General features: G+C 37.5%; 1 protein-coding gene across 3 annotated transcripts in view; it reads left to right on the top strand.

Moving 5' to 3' along the window:
* Window positions 1-24083, top strand: part of LOC111147330 (protein phosphatase 1 regulatory subunit 9A) — a 299050-nt gene that overhangs the window by 141418 nt on the left and 133549 nt on the right. For all 3 annotated transcript variants that reach the window (XM_022503322.1, XM_022503321.1, XM_022503323.1), the window contains exons 2-3: window positions 13294-13426; window positions 21377-21497. In XM_022503322.1, the coding sequence (XP_022359030.1) occupies window positions 13294-13426; window positions 21377-21497 (254 nt within the window). The remainder of the gene's footprint in view (window positions 1-13293; window positions 13427-21376; window positions 21498-24083) is intronic.

The following is a 24083-nucleotide window of genomic DNA, read 5'->3' on the forward strand; positions in this document are numbered from 1 at the left end:
ACCAGGAGATCATGATCTGAGCCAAAATCTAGAATCTGATGCTCAACCCACTGAGCCACCCAGATGCCCCTCTGCTTTGGTGTTCTTAATAATGCTTCCTCTACTTAAAGTGCTACGGCAGGAGGGAAAGAGCATGAAGTTTTAATTCATCCAGACCTGGGCTTGGATTTCAGTTGTCACTTACATATTTTCCATGTGTCTTTGGACAGGCTGTCATTTATGAGCCTGAAGTTCACTGAGCTGCAAAATAGAAACATTATTGGATCTAAATGAGACACTTATCTCAGGAGAGTCACTTAATGGTAGCTACGGTTATCCTCTTTTTTCTCATCTCCTTATTATCACCTACCTGTCATTTTCTCTTGAGGTATTTTTGAACCCAACTGAAGGAAAGGTCCACGAAAGTCTGCTGTTTGTCTATAAACAGGGCAGGTTTTCCTCATGGTTCACCTAATGGTCACTGTTGGAATCTTCTTCTTTATTCTTATGATAGCTTACTGATATCGCAAGCTTATTGATAGACATTTCTGTTATATATATGGTGAGAGAGCCCACAATGGAACAGTGGTTTTTTGTTTGTTTGTTTCTTCCAAAGTGAAAGGGTGAGGCGCGAGTCTCTAATTCAGCTCATTGTCTCCTACAGCTGAGAAGCTGTATCCCACTCCTGAGTGCTTTGGCTACATCTGGTTGATTCGAAAGAGGCAAACAGCGGTTTGAGTATGTCAGATTTAGGATGTGTGACCTACACATTTCCCTTCCCAGTGCCAGTGCGGCAGGTGGAGATGACATGGGACAGATTTCGGCAGCCTTGAGCTCTTACACACTAGACCGTTTGTGTTTTCTCGGCTTGGGAGATGACAGGCACCAGCAGTGTGGTTTCTCAGAGATAGCCCATCATGACCAGAGGCAGAACTGTGAAAGGGACTGCTGGATTTTATTCAGCAAATCTGCCACAGTTGTGGGACATTAGGGCCTTCACTGACCCCTTATCATTTAGGGACAGATGCTGCACTCAAGGCTACAGGGGGAGCAAACAACTTTTATATATTTACATATGTAAATCCACAGGCTTTAACCACCTGCCAGCTCCTCATTTCAACCAGAGAACTTAATATTAGCTATTATTATTTCTCTCAAATGAGGCATTTTCCCAGCCAATAAAGCTAATTGCCCTTGACTACCCTATTCCTACCAGTAGACTTTTTATATTAGCATTTTGAAATACATTAAAAAAGTATCTGTTCTACCAAATGATGTCTTTCGTCATTCTCACTAAACTGATCAAAAGGGGAGCATTATAAACCTTTGTGCCAGGTGCTAACTGACCTTTAGAAAAGGAGGATAGTAGTCTTTTCCTGTACTACCTACAAGAAGATATACAATTAATTTCATTCTTCTATAATACTTGATCCCTAACACAAGTAGGCATGAAGACCATGTCATTACATCATGTCTTTTAGATTGTAGCCCTTCAAAGAATCATGCTAGCTGGGTATCATAGCAGGTTTATTTAGCTAATGGATGACCATTAAAGGGCATCCCAAACTACACATATGTGAAGACTGACTTAGTTTGCAGTTGTAATATGGTAAAGCTTTTTATGACTGGGAGATATTTATGATTGGGACTCCCTCTGCCTTTTGAAGGTCACTTTGCTTTTGCTCTAAAGTGGTTCTGATTTAAGATACCATCCACATATAGATCACCGACATTGTAAAATACGTTGTACTGTTAACCGTAGATGATACCGATTCTGATAAAGGCTTCACAGTGTACCCATGCCTCAAAACTTCATTTGTTAGGTAGATATACATCATGTTAAATAGGCACCATTTTTATTTTGTTAATTATATTGCAGCCAAGCCAGAAATTTAAAAAACAAACCAACCAGAAACAGAAGCAGTGGGCTATAGAAAGATGAATAAGACTGTAATACACCCCTAAGGAGTTTATTTGAATAGAAAATATGGTCACAGATAAATACAATAAATGACAGAATGGGATAAATTCTAGAGGAGACACCCAAAAAAAGATGAAGGAAAGCTTTACAAACTTACAGGGAAATAGGAACTTAACAATTTTTGCATGCTAGGATGAGTACAAGGAAGTTGTGTGGGTAAAGCCTGAGCCTTGTAGCTGCATTCTGGTCCTGGAGAACTTTGATGTCCTTCTAAAATATTTGAATTTTCTTCTCAAGGGAATCCAGAACTTGGGAGGCAGAAGAAATGTAAAATCACTCATAAATTCACTATCTTGGGTCACCTGGGTGGTTCAGTCATTAAGTGTCTGCCTTCGGCTCAGGTCATGATCCTGGGGTCCTGGGATGGAGCCCCACATCGGGCTCTCTGCTCAGCGGGGAGCCTGCTTCTCCCTCTCCCACTCTCCCCACTTGTGTTCTCCCTCTCGCTGTGTCTCTCTCTGTCAAATAAATAAGTAAAAATCTTAAAAAAAAATAATAAATGCACTGTCTCTTTCTGTTTCCTATCCCAATCTCATCTCCCAGTTCTGGTCCCCAGACACAGTGATGTGATTAGAATCACACTTGAAGGACTGTATTTAGATGTGGTTTATTGTGAGTTGTGGGAGAGCAGAATGCAATAAATACATTACAGTGTAATTACATTATTAGTGACCTGAGCAGTCAGGGAATAGGAAGGAATGAAAATAAGGATCCTTTAAAAGATAGACTCTCAAAAAAAAAAAAAAAAAAAAAAAAAGACTCTCTAGGAGATTTTGACCAATTTCAAGTGTGTATAGGGTCAGGGGAGAGGGAGAAGAAGATATGTTCATGACCTACTGCCTTTTCAAGTCCACCTGACCGAAAGGGTCCAGTTGCCATCAAGTGGGAGAGAGCTTGCAGGAGGCAGAGAATGGGGAGCAGTACAGTTTTGCTTTGGGGCACTTTGAATGTGAGGTGCTATGAAGGCTTCGAACTGGTCAGCATTGAAATGGGGGCCATAGCCTAGTCAGGCTGACACATCAAAGACCATCACAGTTGGTGTGAGTAGTCCGGTCTTCAGTGCATCTTCTCTAAGGAGTGAAAACCAGTTTGCGTACATCACCGCCAGGATGCTTTAGATCCCATTCCTTTCCTTTGCTGCATTTCAGTGAACTTTTTTGAGATTCCTCACCTACTTGTTTGGCAGACAGTTCAGCCTCATCGATGTCTTTGAAATTTCTTCCGTCACCTAGTTAAACACACAGTTTCTGAGAGTTTTATAAAGACCCTTATGTTGGGAACCAGACTTTTAGTTTAAGTTGGAGACATTTAATCCATACTGTTGTTTCTACTTGTTTCCTGGAACAAATGGCAAAATTCCTTGAAAGGCTCTTCTACTGTCTCCCGGCAAAACTTTGGACCTGGGGTGGGTGGTCTTCTTAAGGTTCCCAAGACTGTAGAGCTTAGTGTTTAGTTCTCATGATACCCCTTGGCCCTTCCTTCAGAGGTACAGTTACCCTTGGGGGCTTCACATGGGGGGCATAAAGGTCGATACCTTAGGAAAGTCTCCCTTCCCTTCCCAGCCTCAAGGGAAGCTCTCAAACCCCTTTTGGTGTAGCCAGCCTCCTCCTTTGTCCCCTTTAACCTCACCACCCATGCATATGTTGTTAGCACTCCATTCCATCAGCTTTCCTATTTAGACAATTCAGAATAATCTCCTTCCATGGGACTTCGGAAACACAGTGTTGGCACTGGTAGGGGAAGAGGAAGGGAATACCAACTGCTCAAACAAATGCTAGAACAGATCCGGACTTACTAACTCATCCTTTTGCATCTGTATGAGAGTATTAACTTCTGTGAATGAAAGGTTAGCTATTTATCTTAGGAGATTACCCTCTATCCCCCCCGAAAAGGTGCCAATTGGTGCTAATTAGTTCAGTTTTTTCTGTGATAAAGACACCTGCCCAGTGGGAACTGGACCAAGGCCACCAATTTATGTCATGCTGGCTACCAGTTCTCAGTTTATAAAGCATATGTCTCCAATTTAAACCAAATTCTGGCTGAGCTGAAAGAGAACATTGGATATGTTTAATTGTTTATAATAATTTGGAAAATACTGTGAAAAACATGAACATCAGTGGAATCACCCAGTTTCCTGTTAAGCTGTCTACTGGAAAAACACGCTAATTTGGGCTTCGTTGTCTTAGAATTTGTCCAAATTTAGGATGAGCTCGGTTTATATTTATGACAGAATTTCTTTCTGTCATTTTACTCCAATGGCATTAACTGTTTTTGCAAGGAGATATTAAAGCTTTTGAAACTTTTCAAGTACTTAACCAACACATCTTTGTAGATAAATGATACTAATTATAATTCAATTCTCTTTTCTCAAAATGGAGAGATATGGGACCTTCTAATTTTTTTATTTCACTGAGAATCTGTGTATACATAGCCTTAATAAGACTCTACTTATTTTGAAATATTTTATTTAAAGTCTTCATAGATACAGCTTATTGTTCCACAGAGTCAGTCAGAGCTATTCTAAATTTAAAGAGTTAGCTCCTCCAAATTTGGTTGTTGGTTGTCTCTAAACATGAAGGAGTTGGTGCCATTGGTGACACAAAAATATCTATTTGATTTTATCACAGTTTTGGGGCACATTCTGTGACTATGTCTAGGGATATGAAAATTTACCACACTGTAAGAGTTGTTAAAAAACCTTTATCAAGATATGATCATCAGGTATCAAAAGACTAGTTTTTGGAACCAAAGAATTTTCTATTTTTTTTAATTTACATTAAAAATTTTTTATTAACATATAATGTATTATTAGTCCCAGGGGTTCAGGTCTGTGAATCGCCAGGTTTACACACTTCACAGCACTCACCATAGCACATACCCTCCCCAAAGTCCATAACCCCACCACCCTCTCCCTACCTCCCTCTGCCTGGCATCCTTCAGCTTGTTTTGTGAGATTAGGAGTCTCTTATGGTTTGTCTCCCTCCTGATCCCATCTTGTTTCATTTATTCTTTTCCTATCCCCCAAACCCCCACTTTGCCTCCCAACTTCCTCATATCAGGGAGATCATATGATAATTGTCTTTCTCTGATTGACTTATTTTGCTCAGCATAATACCCTCTAGTTCTATCCACATTGTCGCAAATGGCAAGATTTCATTTCTTTTGATGGCTGCATAGTATTCCATTGTGTGTGTGTATATATACCACTTTATCCATTCATCTGTTGTTGGACATCTAGGTTCTATCCATAGTTTGGCTATTGTGGACACTGCTGCTATGAACATTCGGGTGCACGTGCCCCTTTGGATCACTACGTTTGTATCTTTAGGGTACATACCCAGTAGTATGATTGCTGGGTCGTAGGGTAGCTCTATTTTCAATTTTTTGAGGAACCTCCATGCTGTTTTCCAGAGTGGCTGCACCAACTTGCATTCCCACCAGCAGTGTAGGAGGGTTCCCCTTTCTCCACATCCTCGCCAACATCTGTTGTTTCCTGACTTGTTAATTTTAGCCATTCTGACTGGTGTGAGGTGTTGTCTCATTGTGGTTTTTATTTGTATTTCCCTGATGCAAAAGTGATATGGAGCACTTTTTCATGTGTCTGTTGACCATCTGGATGTTTCCTTCGCAGAAATGTCTGTTCATGTCCTCTCCCCATTTCTTGATTGGATTATTTGTTCTTTGGATGTTGAGTTTGATAAATTCTTTACAGATTTTGGATACTAGCCCTTTATCTGATATGTTATTTGCAAATATCTTCTGCCATTCTGTCAGTTGTCTTTTGGTTTTGTTGACTGTTTTCTTTGCTGTGCAAAAGCTTTTGATCTTGATGAAGTCCCAATAGTTCATTTTTGCCCTTGCTTCCCTTGCCTTTGGTGATGTTTCCAGGAAGAAGTTGCTGCGGCTGAGGTCGAAGAGGTTCCTGCCTGTGTTCTCCTCAAGGATTTTGATGGATTCCTTTCTCACATTGAGGTCTTTCATCCACTTGGAGTCTATTTTCGTGTGTGGTGTAAGGAAGTTGTCCAGTTTCATTCTTCTGCATGTGGCTGTCTAATTTTCCCAACACCATTTGTTGAAGAGACTGTCTTTTTTCCATTGGACATTCTTTCCTGCTTTGTCAAAGATTAGTTGACCACAGAGTTGAGGGTCTATTTCTGGGCTCTCTGTTTTGTTCCACTGATCTATGTGTCTGTATTTGTGTCAGTACCATACTGTCTTGATGATGACAGCTTTGTAATAGACCTTGAAGTCTGGAATTGTGATGCCACCAGCTTTGGAGAATTTTCTATTTTAAGGGCTTTTTGATGGTTAATTTTATGGGTCAACTTGGCTGGATCACAGTGCTCAGATATTTGGTCAAACATTATTTTAAATGTTTCCGTGAGGGTGTTTTTGAATGAGAGTAACTTTTCAGTTGTATGTTGAGTAAAGCAAATTGCCCAACATAATGTGAATGAGCTTCATCTAGCCAGTCAAGGCCTGAATAGTAGTAAGACTGACTTCCCCTGAAGAAGAGGTTCTTTCCCTAGCAGGCTGCCTTCAACTTGAACTGCAGCATCAGTTTTTCCCTGGGTCTCCGGCCTACTGGCTTACCCTGAAGATTTTGGACTTGTGAGTCTCTCTGATTGAGTGAGCCAATTTCTTAAAATAAACGTGGTTAAATATAAATACAAATATTTTATATATTTGTTATATATTATATAAATATGATGTATATTATATACGCACATGTAGACACAGTGACACACACACGTCGTCTTGGTTCTGTTTGTCTGGAGAACCTGGGTTCTTTGTGTTGCCTTTTGAACTAGCCTGCTCTTTACTGCCCACTGTGTAGAGTGTGCTTGTTTTTTCACTTCCTGTTCCTTAGTTTCCCCGAAAACACTAGGCTTACATTCAGCGAAACTAAAGACTTTGTCTTCATTAACTATCCTTGGGTATGCCATGCACATGGTTCTCAGAGCTTTGGGTTTCTCAAATAAAAATATAAAAAGTCTGTGCTCTCTCTACTCTTTCCTGCCTTATTTACTTGGTATAGGGTTAATGTTAATTTGTGTTAAGTTTTATCCTGTCTGTAATTTACCTGCCATTACTTCACCATTTATGCATCGCAATATTTATGGGTAGAACTTTGAGGAGCCTTTAGTTAGCATTCCAGGTATATTGGTCAGGAATCTTCATTCTAGGATTAGTTAGTATTTGAAACACCCTAACTACAAGTCAACACTTCAGAATTGGGTGCTTTCAATCTGCACAAAAGGCTTATTAATATTATTTATTAATGTTAAGGATGTTACAAATTATGGGTGAAATGAATGGTGTTGCACATATATGGACTGGCCTTAGAAATAGTTCATGTTAATGGACTTTGAATTAGGCAAGGCCAGCAACCTAACTAACAGCTTTCAGAGTAATACCTACTCTTAGCCCTCATTCGGCTCTGTTCCCCAATATGGAGGATTCTGCCGAGTGGACCTGATAGAAGGCTAGACACATCTGCTGTAGAGTGTTGTCATAACTGCTTACGAACCTTCCTGCAGCTTCCTTGTCAGAGATACCCTAGAACAGAAATCTGGGCCTTTGCTGAGTTTACAACATAGAACTGTGGGTCTCTTTTTCCACCTTCCCTCTCTTCTGTGTATCTGTCTGCAGCAGAAAAACGTCACCTATGGGGGATCTTTGCAAGACTCGGGGTGTTTGACCCCAAGCTGAAGTTGTCCATTGCTCGAAGGCCATCAGGGTGCACCTTTCTGGGGATGCTTCATTGCCACGTTTCTCTCCAACACTTTCAACGTATGGATTGTCTTCTCCCTGCTTTGTTTTGGTTTCGGTTTAGAGTCACTTCAGCAGAGGCACTGAAATCACGGGAAGGTGGGTTGGAGTCCTGGTGAGGAAGCTCATGGTAAGTGGGGCCCGTTTGTGAAGCACGCGAGTGCTTGGCCAATGCCCGGGCGCGCGCTGTGCCAAGCCATCCTCTGAAACGTGGCGTGCTAGAATCTGGAATGTTTTCTGTCTTTGATGTGTCAGGAAGATGAAGCGGAACCAGACAGTAGGTGGAACCAAGACCCTGTGGAACATTGTGGGAGATTCCTTCCAGTCAGTATTTATATAAAATTCTGAATTTATTTGGACCTGCGTTGATAAAAGAAAATGTGTTATAAGGAAGTAAAGGAAATACTTTTTTTTCCCCTTATTGTTCAAAAAGCATTGCTGTTGTTTTGAAAAAGTGCTGTGGCTCAAACCACCAGAAGCATGCAAAAGAATGACCTTAGTTAAAATCTTAGAGTCAGCTAATTTTAACTCTGTTTGTTTTGGATCGCCGTGGGTTACTGGGTCAGAAATGTCACTGCTAACTGTATTTGTAAACTTGTTCCCCTTAAAAGCCTACCTCTGCTGCAAAGTAAGGGAGAAGGTCTTGTTTTGTTTCCTTTGATGAAGGAACAGAATATCATTTGTTGGTTCTGAAAAAAGAAGTCAAGTTTAAACATCCGTTTGTTTGCTTAGTGAAATAACACAGGAACAATGTGAAGGTGACCGAACTAGATAGATAGATTGATTGATTGATTTTGATGGTGTTGAACATTAGGGCCCAGGATACTGTTAGCCTTTAGAGGTTTTTGCATTCCAGTAATACCACAATTGGGTTCTGATTATTATTTGATTAGCTGTCCATATCTCTGCAAAGCATTTATGGTAATATAAATAAAATTGGTAGAACTATTTTAAGAATATTAAAAGAACCAGAGTCACATTGATGAAAGGGAAAGTATTTACCTCTGTTAACATCTCTTTTATCTCTGAGGTTTTTTCCTGGTCAAGATAAAACAAAGCGAGGCGGGTGATATGCCAATGTGGGCTGATGGTGCATTGCCCTGGACACAGGCAGGGATTTTGGCAGGCCAGTCTATATTTTAGTGTCAAGATAGTTATGTAGATTTTGGTTTCAGGGACAGTAAGCATCATAGTGGATGACATATTCAGTACTTATTTATGAACAGGAGTATGAGAGGAGTGTAGGTAATCTGGGGAAGTAGTCGTGTTATCTCATGTGTAACCCTGGGAAAGCCTTCTCTCCCCCACATTGAACCATCATGATTACACGGATGATCTCATTTCATTTTCTCAATAATTTTGTGGGATCAGTGTAATTATGATAATAGCCGTTTTGTGAATAAGGACACTGAGGCAAGAGCTACAGAGCTAGAGAATTTAGGACGTCTTTAAATTAGATTAAAATTGGGCTCATACCAGTTGGGAATATATATATGTAGATAAAGATGTGTGTATGGATACTGATGTATAGACATATATGCAGTGTGCTCTTTGGTTTCCATAATATAACCATTTCAGAGACTTTCATGTCAGCAAGGATAGAACTTTTTAATCATTGCATAAAATTACATATTCATATGTACCATAATTAGTAAGACATTTTCTGTCAGTGGACATTTAGGCAATTTCCAGCTTTGGGCTCTTACAGATAGTGCTATGATGAACTCTCTTGCATGTACATTTTTGTGCACATTTGCAAATATCTCTATAAATACCCAAGTAGGATTATTAGGTCAAAGGTGTTGACATTTAAAATCTTTTTTTTTTTTAAAGATTATTTATTTATTTGACAGAGAGAAACAGTGAGAGAGGGAACACAGCAGATCATGATCTGAGCCAAAGGCAGATGCTTAGTGACTGAGCCACCCAGGTGCCCCTGACATTTAAAATCTTGGTAGCTATTCTCAAATTATGCTTTTTCCCCTTGCTTTTCCAAGAGCATTCCTTTCCCTGTATTCTTATGAACACTAGACATTGCAGTCTTTTTTTTCCTCTCTCTCAACTATTCTGTGGGTATTTGAATACCTGGTATTTTCTTGTACTTGAATTTTGCTTCATTTTTAATGAAGCTGAGCATCTTTACATCACTTATTGAACATTAATATTTCTTCATTGAATTCTACTTAATTTCCTTTTCCCTGCTTACACATGCATTTGGTTGAAGTGGTAACATTCTTTGTATATTATGCATATTCATATTTCTTCTTGATATTTAACAATTTTTCCTCCTCATATTTGATTTTTCTTGTAATTTAATTATGGCATATTTTGTTGTCTAGAAATTTTTAGCATTGAATTTTAATCACATAGCTTATTCATTTCTTTGAAGATTTCTAGGATCTGTGGCTTTGTAGGAACATCCTATCTAGCGGATTAAACGTTGTGCCATATTTTCTTTAGGACTTTTAAAGTTTATAAGTTTTTTTTATTCTTGACCAATTGAAATTTTACTTTTGCTATTGATATGAAATAGGATTTTTTTTCACAAAGATATCCCATTCTTTCCCTACTATTTATTAAATAGATCACCCCAACTAATTTGAATAGAAAAGTAGAGGAGTAGAACAGAATAGAACCCCAAAATAGATCTTCCTGAGGGTCCAAACTATATTGCCTTAAAAAATGAAGTTTTATTATATGTTTGATATCTTATAGGGTCTGAGTCCATTCTACTCTTTTCAAACAGTTTGTTAGTTTTCCATGAAAAATGTGAGTGGGGTTTTAATTTTGACTGCCTTGTATTCATAAATTAAATTGGGGCAAACTAACATTTATAGTAATTTAAGAGCATAGATACCTTTACAATATTAAGAATTTTATCCAGGAAAATAATGTGTCATTATACATATTTAGGGCTTTTTGTATTTTCAGTTAAATTTTATAGACAAGGATATCCTTACACATTTATAATTAGTGATTCCTGGGTATTTTATGTTTCTGATCTTTTCTGTCATACTTTCTAAACTGTTTTGAATTTTCTTAATGTTTTTTGGTTACTTTGTAGAACTCTTACTGGTTCTAATAATGTTTATGTTAAATCTTTTGGATTCTTCAAGTAAATGATATAGCTTTCTCTGCACCTAATGAATTCTGGCTCTTCTTTGAAAAAGAAAATTTATTAGATTATTACATGTAATATATATTATATTATTTATAGGTTTTTCCTATGTACCCACATAATTTACCAGACTATGAGCAACTTGAAGATGAAAAGTATCTTACATTATTTCTTTTCTACAAAATGAAATAGTGATATAGTCCTCTGATTGCTAGCTACCTCAAAAATTGCTTAAAACACCATTTTCCAATATGGAATCATACAGTTAATTGCTTTATTTAGTTTCAGGATAACCCCAAATGAACTTTATAAACCAGACCAGTTGAGGAAGAACACTCTGACAGCAGAGTATTTTGGGATCCTGAAAGAAGTCAGGAAGGTGTTAATTTATTGGAAACAGTTCTCCCATACTTATATTTTACACACACACACACACACACACACACACACACACACACGAATACACACACATATTTATTGCCTTACTCTGTGGTAGCAAAATTGAGCCCTGTTCCAGGGTGGATATCGATTGAATCTTTGTTCTACAGTCAATATATATTCTTGGACTTTCAGCAGATGTAGACAAGCCGCAGACATCAGTGGAGTAATTTCCAGTCATATCTGCCTGTAGTTTGCAGGACATGTAAGTTCCAGATCCAGCTAAAATTTTTTTGTGTGTCTTTAAAGGTTGCTCTCCTAGGCATGTTGCTTTGTAGTCCACTCAGCTGTCCGTGTTTTCTAAAAGAAGGAGATATAGGTATGGATTTTTTTTTTGGGGGCCTAGGACCCTATATTTGAAATGTGCATTCTAGGTCTTCTACACTCAGATATAGGAATTCTTGTTTATTCTTTAAGACTCATCTCAAATATTTTGCCCTTCATGAAATTCTCTTTCTCCAGCAAGTGAGAAAGATTACTTGGCATATTCATCTGTTACATCAGGTATCACGTTATATACTGTGTTGTTTACATTGATTTCTGTATCCCTGCTAAGCTGTGAGCTACTTGAGACCATACCTTCTCCAATGTCCACAACTTCCAGTGTCTGACGTGGAGAAAGGTACAAACCCTATTAGAAATATGTGTTTGGATGCAGTGATGTTTATTATGGTGGGGAAATGTGGTAGAGATCAAATGAGTGGCTTGAAGCCATGAAAACATGTTGAAAGTCAGGAAGAAAAACAGTATTCATCCTGGTACAAATATTATAAATGACATGATTTTGATAAATTTATACCACACTACATCTGCGTCTATATATACAGCATATATTCCTGATTTATAGGTTACCATATATAGTGTACGAGAGTTGCCAGTTTTCCAGTAACACGAATGTAGAACACACCTGGACCAGCAGGACCAGCTTTATCGGTGATAGATTTGGTTTCTTTCATCTCTGACCTTCTGTTCTGCTTTCTTTTTTAATTTATAGCTTCTTGTGTATATTAAAGCTTCACCTAGATTTTAAGATTTTGAAGACATTACAGAGTTTTTTCAGGAATAGTTTAGATACTTAATATATATTGAATTTAATTTAAAAATGTCAGTTTTTATTATTACATGTTCATTGGACTTGGTGAATTACACATTTCTTTCTTTTAGATATTCCTCAGTGACTTGAGTAAGGGATGGTATACCTATTTCTAGTTACTTTTCAAATAGAACAAACTCAGAAGAAATAAGGACAATCATGTTTTGGTTTTAATAAGTGTTTTTGAAAATGGAGGAAACGATTGACATAATATTTAGGAGAGCTGATGCCATCCTGGTTCTCTGCAACTCTTAAGCAGTATTTTGATAGTCATTTTGTAGAAAGGCTCACTGAGAATCTAGCATGGATCTACATGCAAGTAAAATAAGAGAGGACAAATGAGAGCATCGCGTGCTCTGTGCAGTATATATGTGCTACCAAAGCGAGCTGCTCAGTACAGTATAGAAGTCAGTTTCAGTGATTCTGTGACTGAAATAGAATTATTGTACCGACATACCACAACGCTGGGGCACGTGTAGGTCATAGCATGAAAGGGACTCAGTGCGGATGTTTGCTTAGGTAGTAGCTTCAAGGTCCTTCTCCATGGTTCCATCAGGAACCAGTAGAGCATTGCAGCTAATATGGTATACTCCGATTCCATAAAAAGCAGTGAATATTGCTATTCAAATAATACATCCTGTGGCTGCTCTTGTCTCTCAATTCATTAAAAGTGATAGAATGGCATACATTTCAAAATGTAAGTTATTTTTATTCTGATTGAGTTTTCCTTTTCTTAACATCTCCATTGCTTTTGGAGAGAAAACAATGGTTTCAATTTCTTTGAAACAAAGAAATTCATGGTAAAAAATTTTTAATTTATATAGGTTTAGATACTTAGCAGATTTTTTTTTTTTTTAAATCAAGAAAGCCATCTTTCTGTATTGTCATCTTCTTGTTGACCTCCTCCTACAGGTTTTCAGCACATACTCCAATGAAGACTATGACAGGAGGAACGATGAAGTGGACCCTGTGGCTGCTTCTGCTGAGTATGAGCTTGAAAAACGTGTAGAAAAGCTGGAACTTTTCCCAGTGGAACTAGAGAAAGGTATGTGAGCTCCACAACATTTGTAATCTCACTATATGGCTATTTTAGCAACACAGAAATGACTTTATTTTTCTCACATGTAGCCTTTTTCCCCCCAAAGGGTTGGATAAAGTGTTAATTCTCATGGAGGGTTTAATTTGTTTATTAAATTTCAAAAGTAGTTGATATGACCTCTGCATAGATGGTAGACTCGAAGACTTTCTTCCCTTCTGCTTCCAATGGAAAGCCATCAGCTTTAGTTGGCTGGGATGGTGCTGGGAGTAGGGCTGCCTTTTTATTTCTGCTCTGGGAATCTTAGCCTGCTTGTAGTGGGAAGTGAGGACCCAGGGGCCCAGAGATTGCCATGTTTATCGTCCTGTAAGATGGGCACCAGGAATGGACTGGGACTCAGTGAACAGGGAGATAATCACATCTCAGAGAGCTTACAAAAAAGCAGAACAAACAGATGAAAACTTGAATGACAAAAAGAAGCAAATGAAAAACCAAGTGAGGATATCAAGTATGGCTTTAGAAAGACATTCTTAAGCCAGTCAACAAACAACAAAAACATTGATTTTAAAATGTAAAATTTCAGTAGAGGAATTGAAGAGGAAAAGATGGTATTGTTGAGATTCAAACTGGTGACCTCGAAGGTCAGGCCTAAGAAATGAGCCAAACTAATTCTTTTTTTTTTTTTTTAAAGATTTTATTTATTTATTTGACAGAGAGAGATCACAAGTAGAGAGGCAGGCAGAGAGAGGGAGGGAAGCAGGCTCCCTGCTGAGCAGAGAGCCTGATGTGGGACTCGATCCCAGGACCCTGAGATCATGACCTGAGCCGAAGGCAGCAGCTTAAACCACTGAGCCACCCAGGCGCCCCAAGCCAAACTAATTCTTAAACAACAGAGCAAACATCCATGAAAAGTCATGACAGAGACCCAACATATAAACTACAGGTGACAGAAGGGGAAAAGTCAGCAGAGGATGAGAGACATATTAGACAAAACATGGACATTAGACAAAACAATTTTTCCTGAGCTCAGAAAAGACTTGAGTCTCCTATTTGGAAGGGGTTAGCCAACTGATTGAGAGAGGACTTGAAAAACACCTGTACTTAGGCATGGCCTGGGAGAAGTCCTCATCATCAACATATAAAGTAGGAATTTTACAAAATACTGCACTCAAATCAGCGCAAACAAAGAAGCAAAGGTACTTGCCAAAGCCACATTATTAGACTAGCATCAGATTTCTCACTTGTAACACTGGACGTGGGAGGCAGACATACCGTTTCACGCATCGAAGAATCCCGTATCTGTCCCAGAGAGCTCTTCTCCTGGTGAAAGAAGGAAAGTTGCTGTATCTAAGGATCTAAAGGACACATCACCTGCCTACTTCCCGATTAGCAAGGGGGAAAAGAAACAACAACTTGTTCTAAACAGCAAAGGTGAGGGGAAAAGAGTTGAAAACAAATTATTGGGCATAAAATTACTTGGGTTACAAAAACGTAAAGAATACCAGTCATTACACCAGACATGACTGGCTAATTGTTCCCATTAAGAGACACTTTTCATTTGGGGTTAAAAAGATGTAAGAATGATACTTACATTTTTCATTCGTTTAAGATGTAAAAACCATTCCTAGCTTATGGTCCATACGAAAACAGCTGTGGGATTTGGCTGTGGGCCACTGTATTGCTTATAATAGCAAAAATGAGTATAATCCAAATATTCATTAATAACAGAAAAGGGTAAAATGAAGGAGGCTCAGTTCTATGCAGTAGTGTGTATGATTCTTACAAACATGAAATTGAGGGGGGGGTGGAGATAAAAAGCAAATCACAGAAGAAGCCATTCAGTATAATTCCATTTATTTAAATTTCAAAGCCAGTGAAAATTAAATGGCGTAACGTTTAGAGATACACAAATAAATGGTTTTAATAAGTAGTTTTAAAAATGGGGGGGAATGATTGACACAATATTTAGGACAGTGGTTACCAAGGGAAGAGTTATGATACCAGGGAGGGGTACAGAATGGGCTTTTCAGGTGTTGGTAGTATTCTGTAACTTGGTCAGTTTTATTTTTCTTCTTTAAACACAATGTTTTGTAAGTAAATGTTTTCATAGACTCTTTTGTGTTTTTCACAAAATCAAAGTTGAAGCTAGGAAAATTAAGCTAGAAAAGAACTAAATTATTTTCAGTCTTTCGAGAAGCCTCCATCCTGTTTCCCCAAAATGGCTGTACCAGTTTGTGTTCCCAGCAACAGTGCACAAGGGTTCCCCTTATTCTGCATCCTTGCCAACACTTGTTACCTCTTGTTTTTTGGATGATAGCCATTCTAACATCCTAACTCTAATAAGGTGATTTCTCACTGTAGTTGTGATTTGCATTTCCCCGATGATTAGTGATGTCGAATACCTTTTCATGTAACTGGTGGCATTGTATGTCTTCTATGGAAAAATGTCTATTCGCTTCCTCTGCCTATTTTTAATAGGTGTTTGGTTTTTGCTGTTGAGTTGCATGAGTTCTTTATATATTTTGGATATTAACCCCTTACCAAGTATTTTCTCTCATTCTGGATGCTGTCTTTTCATTCTGCTAATGGTTTCCTTTGCTGTGCGGAAGTTTTTTTAGTTTGATGTAGTCCCACTTGTTTATTTTTGATTTTGGTGTCAAATCCAAAAAGTCATTGCCAAGACTGATGTCAAGGGACTTACCTGCTATTTTCTTCTAGGAAGAATGTCAGCTTTCAATCCTTTTGAGTTGGTTTTTATTTATGGTATAAGATAGGGGTCCAGTTTCATTATTTTATATGTGTCCATTTTTCCCAGCACCATTTATTTGAAGTGGTCATCCTTTCCCTGTGGTATATTCTTGGCTTCTTTGTCATAAATTAATTGACCCAATATGCATAGGTTTATTTTAGAGCTCTCTTTTGTGTTCCACTGATCTTTGTGTCTGTTTTTATGGCAGTACTGTACTGTTTTGATTGCTGTTGCTTTGTAACATGGTCTAAAACCAGGAAGTGTTATGCTTCTAGCTTTGTTCTTTATTGAGTTTGCTTTAGCCATTTGGAATTTTTTTTGTAGTGCTATAATTTTAGAATTGTTTGTTCTATTTCTGTGAAAAAAGTCATTGAAATTTTGATAGAGATTGAATTGAATTTGTAGTTTTCTTTGGGTAGTATGGATATTTTATTAATATTAATTCTTTGAATCCTTGAGTATGGACAATCTTTCCACTTATTTGTGTCTTATTTAGTTTCATTCATCAGTGTCTTACAGCTTTCAGAATTTCTGATCTTTCACCTCCCTGGTTAAGTTAATTCCTAGGTATTTTATTCTTATTGATGCAATTGTGAATGGAATTCTTTTCTCCTCTTTTTTAAAAGATTTATTTATTTATTTTTAGAGAGAAAGAGGGAGCACATGTGGTGGGGGGAGGGGCAGAGGAAAAGGAGGAGAGAGAATCTTAAACAGGCTTCACACCCAACATGGAGCCTAATTCAGGGCTCAGTCTTTGGACCCTGAGATTATGACCTGAGTTAAAATCAAGAGTTGGATGCTGAACCAGCTGAGCCACCCAGGTGCCCCAGGAATTATTTTCTTAATTGCTCTTTCTGATAGTTTGTCAGTGTGTGAAGATCTAAATATGATGCAGACTATATATTATAACACCAAACAGAGAATTTTACTTTTATATTAAGGAAGCATTTAAAAAAGTAAATTAATGAAGTAATTAATAAATTAATTACTTTTAAATTAAGGAAGCATTTTAAAAAGTAAATAAACTATTTCAGTTAAAACCAGGGGTCTGATGTGAAATGCTCTTTAAATGAAATAGTATAAATGGTAGAAAACAAAAGATGAAAAGTAACCTTTTGCTGATTTTTATTATATAATATGTATAATAATTACATATATGAAAACTGTAATGAGAAGCTGAACTAATTCTAATTTTAAAATATTAGAATTGATAAGATTATATGTAAGAAGAGGTCAGGTGCCACATACATATAAGAAAATTTATCATTTTTTCTCTATATTTACTCAAGCACATAAATATGAAAATGGGAATGTTTCATTTACAATAGCACAAAAAGAACAAAATGCTTATTAATCATGAAGATAAAAAATATTTATCTGTTGAAAATCCATCTTTTTGACTGATAGAAGATGTAAACAAATAGAAGGATGTATCATACTCTTGGATGAAAAGACTCAGTATGGAAAAGTTCCTCCTATTCTTCCTCTCTGATACCTATAAATTAATACATAAATTTAATGCAGTTCGAATAGAACTGCCATCAGTGTTGATTGGGAGAGTGGATTGCATAATGTAATACTAAATTATATATGGAAAAATAAAGACCTAAGGGAAGTCTGAAAAAGAATGTGAAAGGTCTTCATTTCTTAAATATCTGAATATAATGTAAAGCCTCTATAGTCAGAGCAAATCGTATTCACAGAGCAAGTGATCAGTGGAACAAGGTAGAAAATCCAGAGAAAGATGTTAGGATGCGTGAGAATTTACTACATGACATGTATGGTATTCTAATTTAGGAGCAGTAGGGTGCTTTACAAATTGTTCTGGCATAACTAAGCACCACTCTGGAAGAATATAAAGTTGGACACCTTCATTTGTGTTATATCATGTGAAGAAACAAATCCTCATGGATTGGATAGTTAAATATTAAAAATAAAGTAATAAAGGTATTTGACAAAAAATTTATAAGACCGCATAAATCCTGTAGGCATGTTGGAGGAGGGGCTCGACCAAAGTGGGAAAGCAGAAGTTAGAAAAGGAAAGAGGGACCAGTCAATCAATCCAAAATTTTAAGCTTTTAAAGGCAATATTGTCAAACAAAGGCAATAGATAAATGATAAATTTGAGGGGGGCATCTTCGTTATAAATGACATGGAGTTAATATGTATAATATGCTAAGAACCTTCAAAAAGAAAAAAAAGACAGGGAAAACTCTTTAGAAAAACATGGTAGTTTACTGAAGAGGACATCTAATGGTCCACGCTCCTACGAATACAGTCTCAGATCTCACGAGCAATAAGGGGAATGCTAAGCCAACATGAGCTTCTTTCCTAAGAGAAAAAATAAGCTCTGAGCTCCAGAGTGTGGCGACAGCATCTTTCCTAGTAACTCAGCATCACAGTCTTTTCTGCCGTTTCCTGGCTGCTGTGCCTACTTAGTGCTTGGCCTGTCCCTAGGAGGGGATAGACAGAGGAAGACCGGGTGGCTCCTGGGTTCCTGCAGTCACAAGAATCCATGGCCTTCCACGATAGGGCTCTGGACTTCACCCATGCCTGACACATCTCACAGAAAGCTAGCAGAGATGAAATGAGGCATCTGGTCTCTGTGTGGATTGTGTTCTTCCTTTAATTGTCTCTCTGTTATACATCTTATCTTTCAGGCAGTCAGCACTGGAATTGAGGATGGCTCAAGCTACTATCACTTTTCCAACAATTGGGCTTTCAGCTCTGCAAATCTGAGTAATTTTCCAGTGAGAGCAACAGAGTTGCTAAGGCAGGAAGAAAGATAATTTTACTAAAGCCTGAGTCCAGGAAGGGAAATGCACTTAAAAAATGAAGACATAATTTTCATGCAGGCTATTTACAAGAAGGAACTACTTAATGACATGATGGTACAGAGAATCCACATTTGAAAGGAGTTCTTTGAATGTACTGAGTGTGAGAAAGTTTCACTTATAGCCCAACATTGGCTTGACATGGGGTAATTCATAATGAAGAGAAGCTCCTGTAAATACAATGAATGTGAACAAGAATTCAGCTAAATGCTTAATATATACCAGATTTCATATGGGAGAGAAGCCTCATGGCATTATTTAGTGTGGACGAGTCTGCAGTGATCATCCCTTAAACGACCAAGAGCAAACACTCTGGGAGAAACACTTACATGTATGTAAACACTGGGAAGGCTTTGGGTCATCATTCATCCTTTCACCAACACGAATAGATTTCCACACCAGGAAACTCTAGGAATATGATGAATGTGGGCAAGAGTTCAGCTGTATAGCTAACCTTCTATACAAATAGGACAATTCCTGTGAGAGTGAGGAAACTTATACATGGGACCAGTGAGGAAGAGCCTTTAGCACAGATCTAATTTTTCTTCTCCCCAGAAAACTCGTACTGGAGAGAAATCCTAAATGTTGGAAATTTTTTAACCAGAGAAAGCCTCTGGACGAACTTGAGTATCTATACCAGAGAAACAATGAGAATGAAATGAATGTGGGAAATCACATGTGTGCAGACATTCTAAATACAAGGAATGAAAGAACTTCTCCGGCGATGACTTGTACACTAGTCACCATTAAAATTCTCATGCTGGGGACGCCTGGGTGGCTCAGTTGGTTAAGCAGCTGCCTTCAGCTCAGGTCATGATCTCAGCATCCTGGGATCGAGTCCCACATCGGGCTCCTTGCTTGGCAGGGAGCCTGCTTCTCCCTCTGCCTCTGCCTGCCACTCTGTCTGCCTGTGCTCACTCTCGCTCCTCTCTCTGACAAATAAATAAATAAAATCTTAAAAAAAAAAAAACAAAAAAAACTTCTCACGCTAGAGGGGCACCCCTGCCTAAAATCAACGCGGAAGTACGTTCATCTGGGGATCATATTGATCAGGTCCTCCAGGGAGAACACTCTACGGAGCTCTCTTTAGCACACAACTGAGTAAACAAATCACACTTTTCCCAAATGATATGTAGAATACAGATGTAGGATTATAAATTGGACTTAAAAACACTTAAAGCAGAAGTTGGTGACAAGTAGTAATGATCAATGAGATCAGCCCTGTTCAAGTGATTACTGATTAAGAATGCTTAGTGTATTAAATGTTATTGCTAAGAAGTCTTAAAAGCTTCAAGCATTCTGCTGACTGGATGAGCCAGTTTTCCTTTGACAACCCTTTGTTGTTGATTAGAGAGTGTCTGTTTTTTTATGCAGCCCATACAATATGGTTCCAAAGATTTTGAGGCTATCAGCCAATAACTTTCAGTGTTGACCAAAAAATGTAGAATGTGAAATCTTTTATTATTATCTTTTATCTTATATTTCCTTGATGTTAAGATACATATGTTCATGGAAATATGGATAAACACATTATTGTAAAGGAATTTAAAAACGTTTTTGTCAGTGTTGTTCACCAGAAGAGGAACATGGAAACTAAAATGAATGCCTGTCAGTAGAGAAGTGGTTGTGTAAGTTATGATACCATCTCACCATGAAATATTACGCAATTATTAGAAGTGATTTAAGGCTATGTAAGTTGATATCCATGAAGTATCATTGAATTAGCTGCAGAGAGAACTAGCTTTAATACGATCTTATTTGTATAAAGCAAATAGGAAGGAAAAATGAGCCATTGTTTATACACACATATACATATATGTATATACATTTATATATATGCATATATACATATATATTATAGCTGTTGATACTTTAAATGCTTGGATAGTAGGAAAGTACTGAAAGACACATGCTACCTTATTAAAGATGAATGGGGACATGAACCAAAAAACCAAAGACCATGTAAATGAAGGGGAAATTTTAGATATATTATGATCACATTCATTTAAAATAATATATATGTGTTTGGTATGTATGCTTTTGTGTTTGAAATGTATTATTTAGAGAGGGTGTGTTTTAAGGCAGATTGATTACTCCATGATCAAATTACTGCTTTTTCTTGGGATCGCAAATGAATAGCCAACTGCAGTAATAAAATGAGATTAAACTCACAAGCCTTTTGGGGGGCTCCTGTTTAACATCTTTGCTCCCCAGCAGCGTAGAAAAAAATATTCTGCCAAGACAAATGTGTTGTGAATGTGTCATATAGTCCCTGAAGAACAAAACTAAAAGCAAAAAAAAAAAACCAGGTCTCACCACCTGATTGTGGGCTAGTGTAAAACTTAGGTTGTTGCATTGTTTTTCCCTTTTTCATAGATGAGGATGGACTTGGAATAAGCATTATTGGAATGGGTGTTGGAGCAGATGCCGGACTTGAAAAGCTGGGAATATTTGTCAAGACAGTAACAGAAGGTGGTGCTGCTCAGAGGGATGGCAGGTGAGCTAACTACGGTTGTTAATAACTAAAATCTTCTAGGAACTTTACTGGGAATTTCTTTCAGTGGTAGCTTTCTTCTTTTGATTTTTTTAGGGCAGAATTATAGAGTGTGTCTCAGAAATGGAAAAGGTTAAAACACTTGAATTACTTTCTGATGCCAGTAAAATGCCTGCTTTCTTTAATGTATATTAGGTAAATGGGTGGTTGGGTCTTCTGTCTCCGTCTGTCTCGCTTTGGTACCTATCCCATCATCCCTCTGTCTAGTGGGAAATGGGGAGAAACGTGGGTGTATATTGTTTGGGAATATGTCCTGTGGAGATCAGCATATAGTTTTCACTTCAGAAGTATTGAGACAAGTGGTAATATTTCTGGCACTTTTGAGAATGACAGAGGTAGAAGGGATAATAGGAACCTTAACCCTGCAATGATGATAATTCTGGAAATCACATTTTTCAAAATGTATTCTGTCTGAAAACACAAGTTCTTGAGTGCTAACTAAACCTGTGGAATTAAATGTTCTGGAGAGGACTCCAACAGTCTTTACTTAAGTGTCCGCCTTGGGTAATCTGGGTGGACACCAGCATGTTGGCTGATTGTTGTTTTAAGTCTTAGCTTTCGTCATCTCAGCCTGCAAGTATCTCTAAAGATTCTGATGAATCCCCACTCAGCATTCCTGGTGCATCAGGTTGGGGCTGAAGCAGGGGTTGGCAATAGAACTAAAAGTAGGTCCAGCATTATGAGGGCCAAATTCAAAGAAAGGTCATCTTATTTTTTTTAAGAGCACAGAGTAACTGGCTTTGATTTTTTTTCAAGTTTTAAGTGTATCTCACTTAACCATATTATCAAGAAATGATAAAGCATGTTGAAAATCATTTGTAAATCTCCTGTGGGACACATAGTAGCATTATTTCTTTTATAATCCTAAGTATACATATTGATATACACAGATACTGTCCAAGGGGAATTAAATTGATTTATTTAAAAAGAAAGCCACACCAGTATCATCTCGTTCCATGAGGTTTGGGTCCACATCTGTCAGTAGCCTTATTTGTATAGCCTTCACTTGAACAGAGAAGGTCTGACATGAATCTTTTGAGTGAATGTTCAGTTGAGTGAATGTGTATCACACTTAAAGTAGGATATTAATATTTTGTGCTACAAAATAACTTGTTAACAGTCTTCCTCATTTTTCAGGTGGTTAAGGAAATAACCTCTTTACCCTTTCAATGAATTATACAATGGTAGTAGCATAAATTTCCCATTATTGATATAGAAACTTTCTTCCAAGTGAGCTAAAATTTGTTTGTAAAATTTGTGTCATTTCTCTTTAAGTTTCATGAAAAATTTAAAAACTATTCCACAATGATAGGAAATACTTCTTCTTGTTAGTATTCAAATAATATGAAATTATTATGAACCATCTCTCTTAAGTTACTTGGGCCACAAAACCAAACCAAAATAGAAATTAATTAAAAAATAAAAAGGTAGAAATTTTTGCATTCAGCACTTAGCCAGTTCCCATTATTCTAAACTCAGACCGTTTTGTTTTCCCACCACTCACTTTTAAAATTAAGTTTGTTTTTCGTTAACCTGTTTTCTTACTTGTCGTCCTACATAGGTTCAGTATTTCCACTGGCAGGAGAACTTGGCTCTGTCAAACCCAGTGTGCATTTCCTCAGTCCTTTGAAATGGATGTTTACCTAGGATAGTAATCCTGCTGTTATTACAATAGATGCTTAATAAATGCCTCAGTGAATATCCTAAGGAAGGCAATTTGATGAAATGAGCAGAATCTTTGGGAACATGTGACCAGGAGTCTCATTCTGTTCCCTCTACTTAACCAGATATAGGATATTGAACAAATCAGCTTAATTTTCATGTTATCTACATTGCAGGGTTGCTGTAAGCATTCAGTATGCCTATGTAAATTAAAACCTTCCACAGTGCTGTCTGTGTATGAAACTGTTCTTGAATGAAGTAGGAATAAGCTTGAAATTTATTTAAAAATAGTTATTATGAGAAGTGTTATGAAAAACTATAGAAAGATATATAAAATATGTATAGAATCATGAAATTTTATTTTATTTAATTTATTTATTTTTTTAAAAGATTTTATTTATTTATTTGTCAGAGAGAGAGAGGGAGAGAGAGCAAGCACAGGCAGACAGAATGGCAGGCAGAGGCAGAGGGAGAGGGAGAAGCAAGCTCCCTGATGAGCAAGGAGCCTGATGTGGGACTCGATCCCAGGACGCTGGGATCATGACCCGAGCCGAAGTCAGCTGCCTAACCAACTGAGCCACCCAGGCGTCCCTAGAATCATGAAATTTTAAAAGTACAGAGGAACTTTAGAGATCTTTAAATTCATACCTTTTGTTTTATATGTGTTTACAAATTGAGGATATATATGTGTATATATGGTCTTATTATTAGACCTGTGGAAGTGTTCACATCTTTAAAATTATATTATTATTCCCACCATTACTGTTGTGCTCATTTGCACAATATTTAAATGCATGTTGTTTAAAATTTATTAGTGTAAAATAATTACAAAAAGAACAGTTGATTGCTTCCTCAAGTTAATTTTTT

Source organism: Enhydra lutris, unplaced genomic scaffold, assembly GCF_002288905.1.
Source record: "Enhydra lutris kenyoni isolate GAN:26980312 unplaced genomic scaffold, ASM228890v2 scaffoldscaffold16, whole genome shotgun sequence".
Classification (NCBI taxonomy): Eukaryota; Metazoa; Chordata; class Mammalia; order Carnivora; family Mustelidae; genus Enhydra; species Enhydra lutris.